Genomic DNA, 12,709 nt, shown 5'->3' with positions numbered 1-12,709 from the left:
AGCTAAGTCAGAAATGTAAAGTACGGGGTTACCTGAAACTCCTTTAAGCAAGGGGCCATTTTCTTCACTATTTTCTTTTGCTATCAAGATGTTTCTCTTGAGAATGTGTGTGAAAGTCAGTGGTTGGTCTGTGTCGCATCAGTTAGCGGATGCTTTTGGAATGCAAAGATGTAGAGATGTTCGAACAGAGCCAATGGTTCTCTTAAGACTTTATTCTGTGTTTGTGTGATCTCTGGGTTCCCTTGGTAAGAAGTATCATTTCCTGCTTTCTGTAACTACGTGCTGAAGTATGAATCATTATCCAGTGGCTGAACTTCACCAGTTCAATAAGCAATTAGGTAAATAGTGTAGTTTTTTTTGGAAATGGACACCTAGTATCTCATATAACACCTTAGAATCTGGGTTTTGTTTTCTTGAGTAGCTGTGGAATAATGTACTCTTTTGAGGTAATTTCAAGATTAATAAATCAATTGCTATCAAATTCCTAACTGATAAGAAGGTATTGATGGCAAGAGTTTTGTTTCCAACGCTTTCAAATTCCAAGTGGAGATGTTATTATGTGATGCAAGCTTTTCATTTATGCAGATATAAATGTGTGTCTTCCTCCCTGCCCCTAGAAAATAAAGTCTTATTTTGCACGGAAGTAGCAAAAGTAAAAAATTTAGAAGTTACAACTCCTAGTAATCTTGCACTTGCTATGAATATTGCACTTAATGCAAATCTAAGAATGTGTCTGTTTGCAAGGTTTTTTGTTTTTTAAGCAACCTTAAAATTCAGCTTCACTTCCTTCTTGAAAAAGGATGCGAGCAGTACGATGAATTAAAGCTTCACAAAATATAAACATCCTTCTTTCTTGTCATGTTTTGGTTTCCTGAGCTAACAGATGCATGCTGTTAGATGTCACGAGATACCTAGGAGCCTTGCTTTCACCTCTGATTCACAAACAAGACCATAAAAGAGCTTTTTGTCAGGACTTGCTTTCCTGCCTTCATTTTGCATGTAGCAGTCTCAGTATTTCATCTGTTTCCCAAGGATATTTCTCTAACGCTTTTGGAAAACAGTGGCCTAAATAACCAGTTGGTGTTTGTATCTACAGAAAGATCTTGTTCACTGGTATGCTGCCGTTTAAGTCACGGTTAAGATGCTGGTACAGTTCTCCATGCTATAGTTCTACACTAGTTAAATGCATGTTCTGCATCAGTACTTGAGTTATCTACTCTCTAAGAAGCTATTTTAAGACATTATACAAGTTTTGGAAAAGCACATTTTAGAGCAGCTTTGGGAAGACCGTCAGCAATTTACTGTGCAGCTAGAAGGATTTCTAATATGGGAATACACACTGCTGTGTAATACTTAACAGAAAAGCATCATAAACCTGTTGGTTTTTAAATAGTATTAAAATAAGGACGTGTATTTTGTAGTTACAACCTCCTTAACAGGAGTGAAACCACAGCATTAGCTATTCACAGCCATGAATCTGGCAATACTGGCTCAAGTTATTCTTTCTGTTCCTATTTCTTTAGATCTGCATATTCTTCAGAAAAACAGAGGAATTTTGGCACTTGTTCTTTGGAAACAACTATGACTCTTCTAATATTTTATGTTGATTTTTCAATGCTAATTCATCCATTTTAGGATGAGCTCTCTGATGTTAGCCAAGCAGGCTCAAAATCTACTACTCCAGCATCCACGGCTGCTTCAGATGTACCTGCATTGCCTGCTGAAACTCCTCAGAAGGAAGATGTTGAAGGACTTGCGAAGGGCACAGATAAGCAGAATGAAAAGCCAGACGTAAGCAAGAATATTGAAGTACAGGTAGCTCAAGAGACAAGAAATGTGTCCACTGGTGAGCCGCATTTACTTTTTAGTAAATGAATTATTATGAATAAATGAATTATTATTATAATTACTTATACGTAACCCTTAATGAAATGCCTTAATTCTGCCAGAAGTGATAAATGTTTTTTGCTTGATATTTTTAGGAGAATGAAGTATTGGTGAGAGATACAGGTCTGTTATTTATTGGTGGTGTTAGTCCTTATTTTTCTAGAATTGGAGTAATTTATGACATTCCCTTGTGAGCAGCAGAAGTAACACTCATCTAGACACAAAGTCATGAAATGAGGTAGACGTTACTTAGTAGCTAATACAAAAGTAGCAAGGAATAATGACCATTTTGTGATTAGAGAGAGGCCTTCTCTAAAAAATGATTTCTTGCCTATTACTTGTGAGAGTTGCAACTGGAACTGCTATCCAGTTACAGGCAAGAATAGTGTTTACTCAGTGTGGATGCCAAAGAAACTGAAGTCTTCTAAGAGCATTGGAAAACTGCATTCAAATAAACTTCTGCTGTACAACAACTTTCCTAAACTTCACTTGATTTATAAGAGAGACTTGCTTAGAAATTCCAGTGTCTGTGCTAGGGTATCAAAATCCACAGATCTTGTTTAGTTGCTAAATAAGTCACTGAACACAAATCTGTTAAGTTGATGATCAATTCAATATTAAGGTCTGTAATGTGGTGTGTCACAATTTAAAGTGATTTTTGATTTATGGAAACATACTACTTGATTTTCCCTAGGTGGAAATGAAAATGAAGAAAAATCTGAAGTTCAGGCCATCATTGAGTCAACTCCAGAGCTGGATATGGATAAAGATCTCAGTGGATATAAGGGTTCTAGGTAAGCTGTGTGGTGTGATTTGAGTAGGAAAACCAATTTCATAAGGTACCAGACTTCAGTTTTGATCTTTTTACTTGTTTTGAAATTTTAAGACTGAGGTCATGCATTATATAATGAATCTCCTACTTCTGTGACCCTGTTTCTTTCCCCAGATTCCTCAGGAGGTTTTAAGTGTAACAGCGGTTCTTCATTCTGTCGCTACACTTCAAGTGAACGTGCAGGGTACTTCATATTACAGCAGGCTTAATAATACCTAAATATTCTTTCCATATTTTGAGGGTCTGTACCAAGAGGCCTTTTCTCCCCGAATCTGGGTTTCAAGATATGTGTTTGCTAAGCTGACCTCTTGTGTTTTCACTCAGTCTTTAAAATCTGGATTTAGGACTGACTCCTCAAGGGCTACAGCATTTATCAGATTCTGATGGGAGAATCCCATTGCTGGTAGAGTGCCTTTGCCTGAGTCTGCTTCCTTGCAGGCATTTGCTTATGAAGGGTAACGTCAGGAAAACATATAAAAATAGAATTTAGGGCTTTAAGCGAAAAGCTTCTAAATCTTTCTTATTCCCTTTTTATAGGGTAAAGAATGAACTATTGGTAAAAAAAAAAAAAAAAAAATAAAAATGGAGAAAACATTCTTCAGAGTGAGAATAGACTTTTTCTGCCTTTTTTGATATGTTTGTTCTAATTCTTTGAATAGCACTCCTACCAAAGGCATAGAGAACAAAGCATTTGACCGTAATACAGAGTCACTCTTTGAAGAGCTGTCATCTGCTGGTTCTGGCCTAATTGGAGATGTGGATGAAGGTGCAGATTTACTGGGTAAGAATGGTTCTTTAAAGATCCTGTTCAGAGGAGTTTTCTTTGTTAGTGGAGTGTTTAATTGTCCTTACTAGACTTACTGTTAGGAGTCATTTGCATGAAAATATTTGACTGTCATCCTAAGGTGGTTATTGGAATTGTGCAAAAAAAAAGAAATATACTATCAGCCATAATGTTTTTTGGTACTTATAGGGAAAACTGAAACAGAGTATAATATAATATAAAACCTTTGTGTCAGATAACATCTTGACCAAAGCAATTTTTAGTTTTAGGTAGTTTAATTCAGGTTATGCCTGTCTGTAATGGCCTGGCTTTATCACAACTCTGTGGAATATGGTTTGTAAGAAAATCGCAGTATAATGCAGCAGTGGTAATTTGAGAATCAAACTATTAATTAAAAGCAGGGGAAGGGGAAGAAACACATTTCTGTTTTTCCCACCAAGTGGCTTGCTGCTGCTTGTGTGCTGACTGAACAAAATGGAGGTTTTGGGGACATGAGTTGATCAGGAGCAAAAAGGTCATGTGGGGGGAAAAATTGATCTTTCTATAAATTACTGTCTAGTATTATCACAAGTTATTTTTGGACATATCAGTGTGCACGCCTAATTTTGAATTAATGAAAGCTGGCACTATGGAATACATATAAAATACAGATGCATCTCGTGCATGTGTTAGATTGCCTATAGAAAATCATTAATTGCACTGTCAGAAGCCAGAAATAAAGATTATTAATAATTTAGAACTACTGTGTGTGCAGTCTGGATTTCTGGTGGCTGCTTTCTACCAGAAACTTATTTAATATCATGTAGGGGACATTTCTGCCAAGTATTTCCCACTTGAGTAATGGGCCTAGTCTGAGAGAGGAATTTTCATGGATGTTATTCTATACTGCTTTGAATCCTGAGCAGTGAGGACCATCACATTCTTGCTGAACATATTTCATCCAAAACTTTTGCCCTCTGTCAGGGACAACTAATGACACATTCTGCGTGCAAAAAAATGTAGGTACTGGAGAAATATTAAGATATAACAACTTCCGTCTCTTATTTGAATGATAAATTGTTTAAAGCAATCCAATTTCTGTCAGAGTGTCCTGATGATGCATACTTTTCCATGTGCAAAAATAATATACTTTTTAGTATAATGTAGCAAAGGTTTTACTGTCTTCATTAGCATTTTCGGTAAAAACCCCTGCCATAAATACAAGTATATGTGGAAAATGAACATACTGCTATAAACGTACATTATGCAGAATGTGATCTAATAGTTTGACTACATAATCACCATTTAACTTAAATACAACCATAGTCTGAACTACTTTGTGGTGCTTAAAAGCGACATCTGCATCCAGGATAGTTGATGTGTTTCAAGCATTTGGCTCCACTTTAAGTGACCATTTACTTTTAGTTTTGAGATCTGTAAAAATACTTAATTGGGATTCTCTAATCTGTTTTCTCTTGGGCTGCATACCCAGGGGAATATTCTGGTGTGTATGCTTCTTTTTTAAAAAAAATTCTTTGAAATCTGTTGCTTCTACAGTTAGGCGTTCTTGGCTGCTGCTCTCATAAAATACATTCTCTGCATTTTTTTCCTGCTTGGTAACATTTTTTTTGCCCTTGCACTCTTGGCTTTCTAGTTTTTGTTCTTGCATTATAAAGGATCCTGAAACCTGTTGGAAGTGATCCTAGCTAGTTTTATCTATGCATACTGAAAACATCTAAAAAGCAATGTCTGTTTGATTAAAACCCCTTGATGATTGTAGTGTAAGGAATTTCTCTAGTTATTGATAAATTAACCTCAGGTGATCCAAGTTCCTTCAGTATTAAATGTCATTTATTTTTAATCCTAAACCCAGAGAGAGGAATTTCAAGAGAGGAGATTGACTTGCATGCCTATTTAAGTACCATTTTTTGTTATCAAAATATCTTTTAAGTCTATCAAAGTTGCTTGAAAGGTTGTGCTTATAGAATATTTTAAAAGGCCTCCACCATTAAGAGATTTCTTTGTTGTGTTGATCTCGAATTAGCATAATTTCTGCTATCATCAATGTGATAACAGTGGGAGGTTTAATTGGAAAGTAATTTTGCTGTGCAGGATGTAAAGCGATTATTCTTATAAAAGTTGCTTTTAAAAAATCCTATAACTGACTACTTTATGCATGCAAACAGTAGGGGTAAGAAACTAATTTCCAGAATTTTAAATAATATTGAATTAGTTACGTAGAGTTAAGTGTACTTTTTTGTAGTAGCATATTTCTTTGAATCTTACACCGAATGGTTTAGCATTTCTAAGTATTGTGCTTCTAAACTATTTCACAGAAGTCAAGATGAACTTCTATTAAATTACTCTTTTTTGTAAGAGGTCCAACCAATAGAAATGGTTGTGACGAGCCTAACTTTTTTTAACATCTTCCATGTAAATCCTGCTTCTAATCACATCACATTTCACTTCAAATTATTGGTGGTGGCTTTGTTTTAATTCACTCTTATTTCATAAATCTAAATATTTTATTGCTCTTCACCCATACTACACCTTACATGAAATATTTCTTGTTCTTGTTTTTGCTCTACATGGAATGCATGGGCTTTAAAGACCATAATTTCTTTGGTAAGGTATCATTTGCTCTGGGGAGGTCTGCAGGGCTTTTGCAATCTGAGCTTTGTTCAGCACGTTTTGTCTATCATTTATATGCTTTTGAATCTTACATGGTATAAAAGACAGACAAGCATTTTAAACTTTTAATGGACTAGTACTTCCCCGATGATGCTATTTTGTTTTTTTTTTTGTTGTTGTTTTTTAATTAGTAATACTGTAACGTCTTCAAAATGTATAGAATAGGTGGAGGTAGCTCTAGCCTGCTGTCAGCCAGGGGTGCTTTTAGTCTTCAATTGAAGGCAGGTTGAAAAGGTGGAGGGGAAAGCTAATTGTAGAAGGTAGGTCCTGAAACTTCAGATAGCTCAGTTCTTCTGCCAAGCTTCCTAGTTAACATTCAGTTTTCGTTAGACAAATAAAGTAAAACATAGCTTGTAAAAATAACCATTTCATCTGCTAATCTCATGTGTTTTGTTTCCTTTGGAAAGGAATGGGTCGTGAGGTAGAAAACCTTATTTTGGAAAACACTCAACTGCTGGAGACAAAGTAAGTGTGAATGTGCATGTAAAAAAAATTCCTGCCCTTCTCTGATACTTTGTTAGGCTTCCAAGTAAATCCTCAGATAACTGTCATCAAAGAATGCCGAACTCTTGTCACTTCGGTGTTAAATGATAAGCATACCTGTTCAGAGCTCTCCATAGCTGCGCATTTTTACTCATGCATTGGAAAGTAACCATATACCTGATTTGTCCTTAATTTGTCGGCGTGCCTTCCTATGGAGACTTACATTTAGTCTCTGAATGTTTTTCTGACTTTAACATGGAACAGAGGCAGATGTGAAACCCCATGTGAGAGTTGTGCACAGACCATTCAGTTACACCATAGTAGCATGTAACATGATCAGGACTGAAGATGCGACACTACATTGTGTGAAATGGGTGGCTGGCTGTCTTCCGTTCTCCTTCTCATTTAAAAAAATCAATAACAATTTGTATCTTCATGCATGAAAATCTGAAATATGCTCTTTTGTAAGAGTATTGGTGGTATATAAATATTTTCCATTTGTAGGTAATTTGGCTTAATACATAGCTTAAATGGGTATTCAAGAAACTAAAGACCTTGGGAGCAAAAGATGACTTTCCCTTGTAAGGACGCACATTACTATGCCCTAATATGAGATCAGCTCCGTACCTTTTGTTAGAAACACAATTGTAACTGCAGAATCTAATCCATTGGAGGCCTGTTGAGGAATGCAACCTGTAAACAAACTGTTCTGAGTTGTCTCTACTTCTTTCAAGTACAGTGCTGCGAATGTATTTTGTCAGTGTTTGAGATTTGTGGGAGGGTTTAGCCTGTTGAGGAAAGCTAACTTTTTATAGTAGCTTTATGTAAGAAACTTAAATTTGAAAATCTCCAAGTTCAAGACTAAAGCTAACTTAACTATGAGACCATAGTCAATCCTTGTAATGATGTGTTTTAAATATTTATGTAGAAATGCACTGAATGTAGTGAAGAATGATTTGATAGCAAAGGTGGATGAATTGACTTGTGAGAAGGATGTACTACAAGGTGAACTGGAGGCTGTAAAACAAGCAAAGCAAAAGCTTGAAGAGAAGAATAAGGAACTGGAAGAAGAACTCAAAAAGTAAGTTAGATACCACAGTTATGAAAAAGAAGGAAAAAATTATTGTGGTATCTAATGCAGCTATTTTTTATTTTGTATTTAGAGCTCGTGCAGAAGCAGAGGAAGCAAGACAGAAAGCTAAAGAGGATGATGATGTAGGTGTCTGTGCATCTGTATTTTGTATAAATAATTCAGAATTGGATGTTAGAAGTCCATGTGCATTTAGTGAGTGCTGTTAAGCTTTATCGCTTAATAAGTAATAGTAGCAAACTTTCACCACGTTAAGAAAACAGAGAAGACCTAAAGAGCACAAGTAAACTTACCATCTCTAGCTTTCCTTCTTTCCTCTCTGCTGCTTACTATGTCACGTTCTTCTTGAACTGCTTTTTATTCAGATTAAACTACATTACAAAGGATGGGAGGAGAGGAAGGTGAAGGTAGAAGGTACTGGGTAAAATCAAGTTTTACAAAGCCTCAGTGACTTGGAATCTGGAATTGTGCTGTAAACTGACTCTCCTCTGAAGGCAGAGGCTGACTCTGCAATGCTGTACTGTGCTCCTTTGTTCATTCTTTTTTTGTGTGTTCAGAGTGATGTCCCTACCGCTCAGCGGAAGCGTTTTACTCGTGTTGAAATGGCCCGTGTTCTGATGGAAAGAAATCAGTATAAAGAGAGGCTGATGGAACTTCAGGAAGCTGTCCGATGGACTGAGATGATAAGGTAAGACTCTTAAAATTCTTGGAGCTCCTTAGATTTCACAAGTTTTTTTTAAAGGAAAAAGATTTTAACTACAGAGTGATCTGATCAGTAGGCTGAGGCCTTAATCAACCTTCTGCTTGTCTCCCTACTTGTCCGTGAATAAGTTTGTTCTAATGTTACATGCATATAACTTACCTTGTTAGAATGGGTTCTTGATGAAACCTTCATGAAAATGTGTTTTTTCATGTGATGTGAAATAAGCATCCCTTGAAGAAATGCATGTACTTTAGAACAATTACAAACCTTTGAAATTGTAATATTATTTGGGGATACAGGAAAAAAAAATACTGCGTATGTATGTGCAAATCTTAGTGTTCCCAGTTATCAGCTGAGGTATCAAAATACTAATACAGTTGGTCTTCAAGATTGAGTGTAATTCATGTGTAAGAACTTTGGTAGATCAGGAGGAAACAATTTGAAAACTGCAAGGTTTGTTAAATATTAACCAGTGAAGATGCAGTTTGGTCTAATTTGCATTCTGAACACTGAGTTGTCTGGAAGGGATGATGTAAAAAGGAAACTCAGCCCCAACTTATTCTTGCCACATCCCCTGAGTCAGTTCCATATCCAGTAGTGTCATTTGCTGCCGCCTGCTGGTCAGGTACAATGGTGACGTTTGTTTTTGTCATCGTCTTTAATACCTGTGAGCCATTTTTTCTTTGAGTCTGAGAGAAATGTGTGTTCCCAGGCAGCCATGGCTTGCTTTTTTGTAGCTGTTCTCTCCTGTAGAAATCTTCTTGTCTTACCTCTGTTTGTTTCTCTCTTCAGGAGCAATCACTATATCATTTATTTACTAATATGTTGAAAAACAATATTTTTTAAAATATAAAGGCAATGATTAAAATACTTTAAAAAGCATTTTAAAATCTTCTGCCTTCTGATTTGCTGCTTTCTAGCTGTTTTCATTGTAAAGTATTATACAGACTTCTGTCTGCAGAGCACTTGCCAGTTGTTTGCAATGCAAATAAATGTAAATGTTTGTGTTGCTTCATCTTGTGAGAAGTTCAATGTTATGCTCTGGTTAGAAATGCTAATGTGAAGATACTTTGATACTTTCAATATCTATTATCCTATTTTTTTAAATAAATTGAACATTGTGTTCCTTTCCTTTTTATTAATGCTTACTCAGTAAGTTTAAAATTCATCTTGTAGAGCATCAAGAGAAAATCCAGCCATGCAAGAAAAGAAGAGATCAAGTATTTGGCAGTTGTAAGTATTGAAACGCAACTCACGAACAAAATAAATAAAAGACCCTAACCAATTAGCTGGCACACTTTTATATGTTAGCTAATTATCTTTTGGCAGATAGAGATATCTTAATTGTTCTCCTCTTGTTACCTAGCATGCCAGCTCGGTAAGGCTGTTCTTGAAGACAAAATATATCGTAAGCTGCATCACTTAATGAATGGCTGTGCACTTTGAAGTTAAATGCCAAAGTGCTGTAACTTTCCTAGCTGAATATGCACCAGAACTTGTTCTGAACATTTTAATGGATTCTTTTTTATTATGAAAATAGAAACTTGAATAGCTTGTGTGGATTGTATTTATTTCAGCTTCCTTTTTCTCTATGAAGTCTAGTTGACTGTCAAATTTTCCTTTCTAACTTGAAGCTCTTTAAATCTGAAATGGCATTACTCACAACAAGTTATTTATCAAATAATCCTCTTAATGTTGTGGTTTGCTGATAACTAATCTATTTCCTAGCCTAGGAGTCGGTGGGGCTTTTAGGATGCACTGTGCACGAACTAATATGCATCATAAGACTGTCTTCCAGCTGTGATACTCACATCCTAATTTTATTGGTTTCTTATAGATCTTCATTCAAGATGAAGATCCCATTAAATTTAATAAACAAATGGGATAGTAAATCTTCAAGATTTTTTAATACTGACATGAGTGTTTGTTCTTTCAGAGTATTTCTGAGTGTGCAGTAGCTGCTGTGTTGGGCTTCAGTTTTAGTCTTAACTGGCTTGAGAAGGCTAGCATGTGTGGTGTTTTGCCTGCACAGTAACGTCAGGATGTATATTAAAAATCTTAACTGTTATCTTTCTTCTTTTTGCTTACTCCAGTTTTAGCAGGCTCTTCAGTTCATCTAGCAATACAGCTAAGAAACCAGAACCTCCTGTCAATGTTAAATACAATGCTCCAACGTCACATATTACTCCATCAGTCAAGAAAAGAAGCAGCACCTTATCTCAATTACCTAGTGACAAATCTAAAGCCTTTGAATTCCTCAGTGAAGAGTAAGACGCTTTGGTTTTATAATGCTAGATATGATCTATCAAGTAATTACTCTTTTAGTCTTCTGAGATAAACAGCATTGCTGCAAAGTGAAGTATAATGTTCTCCTGAAGTGAATGTTGATACTTAAGAAATCAACATAGTGCTAACTGAAATACTCAGTGGTGGATGATTATTCTGGGTAGCTGGCAGTAGTGTTTTGTTTGGCAAATATCACCGCCTTCCATAAAGTGCATTTAGGCACAGGAGGCAGCATTCAGTACACTTTTATTCCCAAGCATTGTAGCTAAGCAATAGCTGTATGAATACTATCACTTGAAATTCAGTAGAAAAATACAACATGAGTTAGGCTAACTGCTATCTGTATTTTTTTCTCATGTGCATCTTTTTGGCAATACACCATTTTGGTTTACAACTTCACAGCTTCCAGTAGAAGTGCATAACCCATGCAGTTATTCTTTTTTAAGAATACTAACGGTAGAGATACTGACAGTAGACTTCCTGATTTTGGCCATGTATTTCCCAGGTCCCTTAAAAATAGCCCACAGGAAGCCTGGTGTTATACAGGTGATGTTGCAAAACTTTGATAATCTGATACTTCCAGAGATCTTGTCATTGGAACTTCCATTAAACTCAATAGACACAGAATTTTGAAGAGCATAAGTAACAGGTTTTTTAATAATGATTCTTCTGTAGAACTGAAGCCAGTTTAGCCTCACGCAGAGAGCAGAAAAGAGAACAGTACCGCCAAGTGAAAGCACATGTCCAGAAAGAGGATGGTAGAGTGCAAGCATTTGGCTGGAGTTTACCTCAGAAGTACAAACAGGTATTATGCTTATGTTTTCAAATATAACAGTAACAACTTTGTTCTGGAAAATTCTAAGAGATTAGGGAACAGTGATATTTCACAGCTGTTTGAGTGATTCCAGCGTTTTTGTTGTACTCAAATTTGATAGTTAAAAGTCAGTCTTTTTGTGTTTTTTAAAGAAAACCACAAAGCAACACTCTTAAGCATGTTTAACAAAATCTAATCAACTGATTATGAAGATTGTAAATGTCTTCAAAGGGCAAAGTTTATCTGATTTTTTTTTTTTCTTTGCGTAGGTAGCAAATGGTGGCCAAGGTGACAATAAGATGAAAAACTTACCTGTACCTGTTTACCTGAGACCTTTAGATGAAAAGGATACCTCTATGAAGGTAGGATATTTGGAGGTATTATACAAGACTGTACTTCGGATGACCTATAGCTTGATTATTTTTTTTTAGCTTTAGATTCAATTATTTTCTGTAATAAAGCTTATAAATTTAAGAAGTTTTATAAGTTGTAATAAATCATAGATGAATCAGAATTTAAGCTTCAGTGGAAATATACATGCCTTTAATGTTAATGAATTCCTTGAAGTGGACTGCAGAAAGATCATAATTTTGGTATTAGCATACTTTATCTTTCTTTAGTTTAACATTTAAGTGAAATATTTATTTTTCTTTCAAGCTGTGGTGTGCTGTGGGAGTAAACCTGTCAGGAGGGAAAACACGAGATGGCGGGTCTGTGGTTGGTGCTAGCGTATTTTACAACGATGTGACTGGTACAGATGCAGATGGCAACAAGCAGCGCACAGGATCTCAAAGTAGCTTAGATAGACTAGACCAAGAGCTCAAGGTAAGATCACCATATGGGATGTTGAATAGTTTTTATAGTTAAACACCTTTACCGTTTATCTGTAGATTAATAATATATTTGGTAATCAGTTTTTGTAATAGACTTTTCTCAGGAAATCATCAACCCAAGATATTTAGGATATTGAAATGAACAACTGAAATATTTTGACTCTTTTTTCTGTGCCAGCTTGTTGGTAAATGAGGAGTAAGTCAATTTTACATTAAAATGATGCACTGCTTATGCCAGTGCTGTCTGTTTTGGAGGGGAAGGAAAAAATTAGAATGCTGAAGTATGTGTTAGTTTTCATGAGTTTATGAACTTAACACAATGGATGG

General features: G+C 35.7%; 1 protein-coding gene across 7 annotated transcripts in view; it reads left to right on the top strand.

The window, feature by feature from the left end:
• SPAG9 (sperm associated antigen 9) overlaps positions 1-12,709 on the top strand; it is a 63,047-nt gene that overhangs the window by 33,487 nt on the left and 16,851 nt on the right. For all 7 annotated transcript variants that reach the window (XM_066980354.1, XM_048064350.2, XM_048064353.2 and 4 more), the window contains 12 exons: positions 1,636-1,846; positions 2,582-2,681; positions 3,379-3,500; positions 6,581-6,638; positions 7,585-7,737; positions 7,820-7,871; positions 8,304-8,434; positions 9,626-9,682; positions 10,543-10,716; positions 11,411-11,540; positions 11,819-11,911; positions 12,207-12,374. In XM_066980354.1, coding sequence (XP_066836455.1) covers positions 1,636-1,846; positions 2,582-2,681; positions 3,379-3,500; positions 6,581-6,638; positions 7,585-7,737; positions 7,820-7,871; positions 8,304-8,434; positions 9,626-9,682; positions 10,543-10,716; positions 11,411-11,540; positions 11,819-11,911; positions 12,207-12,374 — 1,449 coding nt within the window. The remainder of the gene's footprint in view (positions 1-1,635; positions 1,847-2,581; positions 2,682-3,378; positions 3,501-6,580; positions 6,639-7,584; positions 7,738-7,819; positions 7,872-8,303; positions 8,435-9,625; positions 9,683-10,542; positions 10,717-11,410; positions 11,541-11,818; positions 11,912-12,206; positions 12,375-12,709) is intronic.

Source organism: Anser cygnoides, chromosome 19, assembly GCF_040182565.1.
Source record: "Anser cygnoides isolate HZ-2024a breed goose chromosome 19, Taihu_goose_T2T_genome, whole genome shotgun sequence".
Lineage (NCBI taxonomy): Eukaryota > Metazoa > Chordata > Aves > Anseriformes > Anatidae > Anser > Anser cygnoides.
The sequence above is the reverse complement of the archived record's forward strand: the minus strand, read 5'-3'. Positions and strand labels throughout refer to the sequence as shown.